The following is a 3,173-nucleotide window of genomic DNA, read 5'->3' on the forward strand; positions in this document are numbered from 1 at the left end:
CACACAAATACATAACCAAAGATACAAAACTAAACCCATTGGTGCTCTGCCTTCATCAACCCCTTCTCACCAATAGTGATGTGATTTGCTCTGCCAACCTTGATTAAACTTCACGCAATAGTGAGAACTTCATCTGTATTAAAAAAATTAAAAAACAAATTGCTTCATCACATTAAAAATCACATTATATAATACAAATGGCAATGTACAAGTTATTCCGTATGTATTAACCATTACCTTCCTCAAACGAATCTTCTAAATCATCCGTGGCTTCATCAATGTTATCTTGTTCCATTGAATCACTATTAAAAAAATTGATTATAGCAAAGCATATTAAAGATCATCGCACTAACTTAAAAAAAGTTTAAAGAAATAATAACTTTAGTATTACTAAAACAAATGATACACTACCTTGACAACTTTAGAGGGCAATTTCTGCTATCATGATTTTGTCCTCATTTTCCACACAATTTTGCATTTCCTAGGCCGGCATCTACGGATCTCTCTCGATGGCTTTAACCTCTTCCCTTTAGGCCTTCCTTTTGTTCTTGCTTGACTTGGTTCATGAACTATATCTTGAGAACACTCCTCATCCACATCTTGTCCAATTTCTTCATCATTGATGAGTTTCAAACGTTGCACCTTATTAATAGCACCCATCATCATTTCACGCATTAATTCATATGCATCATTAGAAGATAGCCCATCTTCGACCATTTCATTAGCTAAGCAATTTAGTTCACTAAAACGAGAAGCAAAATTAATTGTGGCATTATCTCCAATAATATTACCATCTCTAAGAACAACCCTTTTTCTGACATTTCGACACCATCTTCTTAGAATATATTGCTCCGGTAACTCACTATGATTGGTAATTTTAAGATATGCCAAGATATGTCGACATGGAATGCCCTTGAATTCAAACATGAAACACGACCAACGGACCATTTTAGTTGTTTTGCAATATATAATATGTCTCAATTTTTCATCATGACCACAAAAATTTAATTGGAAAGTACTTTCTCTTTCATTTTCTTTTACTAGCTCAATGTTATACATTAAGCTAGGTTGAAGCTCGTCTTGAAAAATATAAAAGATTTTTTTCGTGTAGATTTGGGCCATTTGTTTTTCCATTGACCATAAAGTCTTTAATTTTGGCTTTTTCTCTACTGTGCAATGATCTTCTTTAAGCTCCCCCTCTCTTTGTCTCGCCAAGACCCTCTGAAATATAGTCACGAAATCATGAAGTGAATTTTTCCTTGATATATGTTTTTTTAGCAATGCATTCATCCCTTCACTTCTTTGACTGCTAAACATGCCAGCCCAAAAGTATTGTTTATGATAAACAGGAGCCCATTTTTCACGAATTTCATAGATATCATTTAGCCAATCATGCTTTTCCAATCCATTTTTCTTAATAATTGAAACCCAATTCTCTTCAAAAGAGCTAGCATCGTCGGAGTCCCAAATATTTTCTTTGAAAGATTTTATAAATTCCGTTCTATAAGCCAATTGACCCAACTTCTCCGGAACTTTGTCCAAGATATGCCAAATACAAAACCTGTGCCGAATTTCTGGAAAAACTGTTTCAATTGCCTTGCATATTCCAAGACATTGATCTGTAATCATGCCCGAAGGAGGATGACCCATTGCTTCAATCCATTTGTTAAACAACCATACAAAAGACTTCGCCTTTTCGTTTGGGATCAAGCCACATCCTAAAAAACACTTTGCCAATGGTGATTTATGCCTACAAATGGAACAAATACCAAGCCATATTGATTTGTGTTATGTGTGGCATCGAAGGAGACAACATCGCCAAAGTGTTGATAATTCATTCGAGCAATGTCATCCACCCAAAAACAATGAGTTAAGCGCTTCTCTGCATCAACTTCATAAACATAATAAAATGAATGATTCTTCTCTTGTTCCGACTTGAAATGATCCAACATCAATTGTGCATCATGACCACGCCTCTCCTCTCTCAAATCTCTTTCATAATTTCTCACATCGGTCTCAATGCATCCAATTCTATGAAAACCTCCGCTAGAGTTTTCAAAGAAGGCCATTTGCTTGTTTGTTGGAATGTTCACCTCTCCAAACTGCTTTATCAATGTCTTCTTCGCACTTGTTACCTCACGGTTTCCCCTTAGAAAATGTGTTCTACTCGGTGAAGTAATTGTATGATTATGTTCTTCCACGAACTTGTAGACACTCCATATGCCATTGTTTTTGTCTAATTTCAAGCGAATCAAGGCCTTACAATTTGTTCTAATTGTACCACATCGTCGAAAATCCAACGATTTGCTCTTTAACACTCCTTCTTTCGAACAAACAAAACTTTTGCCAATTAATTCTCTATCCTTCCCATAATTTGTTGTGCTATTACGGATATCAAAACCTCCGACCTTTCCGTAATTTCTGTAGAATTTTTCAGCATCTTCTAAACTGTCGAAAGTCATTCCTATTTTTGGTTTTAAGTGCTCATCAACAATTGGCACAACTAAGTTATCTAACTGGGATATTTGTTCATCAACAACATGGGAGCAACCATCTTCAGTTTCTATTGGATCAGACATCAAGAACAATTTTTACCTACAAAAATTAACATCAACAACAAACATCAAGAACAAACCATCAAAGACTACTGTGCACAAACATAAACAAATATCTTTCGGCGGTGGGGCTGAATGGCGGAGGGGTCGGAGCCGGACACCGTCGGTAGTCGGTCGGCGGGGGGGATGAATGGCGGAGGGGTCGGAGCCGGACAACGTCGGTCGGCGGCGATGCTTGGAGTCACAGGATCGGAAAGTCTGGGTTGAGAAAGGGGGGAGTCTGGGAGATTTTTAATTGAAATGAGAAGAAGTGGGTTTGGGAAAATGTGTTCTTGTGGTCACGAGATGAGTCTGGGGAGAGAGTGAGTAGAGTCTGCCTCAGCCGTTCTTTCACATCCAACGGTGTACAACGATTTCGCACTGTAATCCGACGCTTGTAATCTGTTGTGAATTTTTACTGTAGCGAGACTGTACTCTACAGCTCTCGTCAACGTCCGGCTGTACGAAGTCGCCTCCGTTCGTCTCGTGCTGATCTCATGTAACTCGATTTACTAATATGATTGATACGGTAGTGAATGACATATACTAAGATGGTACATATGTATTATAGAATTGCTA

General features: G+C 37.7%; 2 protein-coding genes across 2 annotated transcripts; both read right to left on the reverse strand.

Annotated features, from left to right (window-relative positions):
- On the reverse strand, window positions 442-1,650 carry LOC109821379 (protein FAR1-RELATED SEQUENCE 5-like). The gene has a single exon (XM_020387570.1). It carries the CDS (start codon window positions 1,648-1,650, stop codon window positions 442-444), a length of 1,209 nt encoding a protein of 402 aa, XP_020243159.1.
- On the reverse strand, window positions 1,719-2,579 carry LOC109821380 (protein FAR1-RELATED SEQUENCE 5-like). The gene has a single exon (XM_020387571.1). It carries the CDS (start codon window positions 2,577-2,579, stop codon window positions 1,719-1,721), a length of 861 nt encoding a protein of 286 aa, XP_020243160.1.

The sequence above is a fragment of the Asparagus officinalis genome, chromosome 8 (assembly GCF_001876935.1).
Source record: "Asparagus officinalis chromosome 8, Aspof.V1, whole genome shotgun sequence".
NCBI classification, from domain to species: domain Eukaryota; kingdom Viridiplantae; phylum Streptophyta; class Magnoliopsida; order Asparagales; family Asparagaceae; genus Asparagus; species Asparagus officinalis.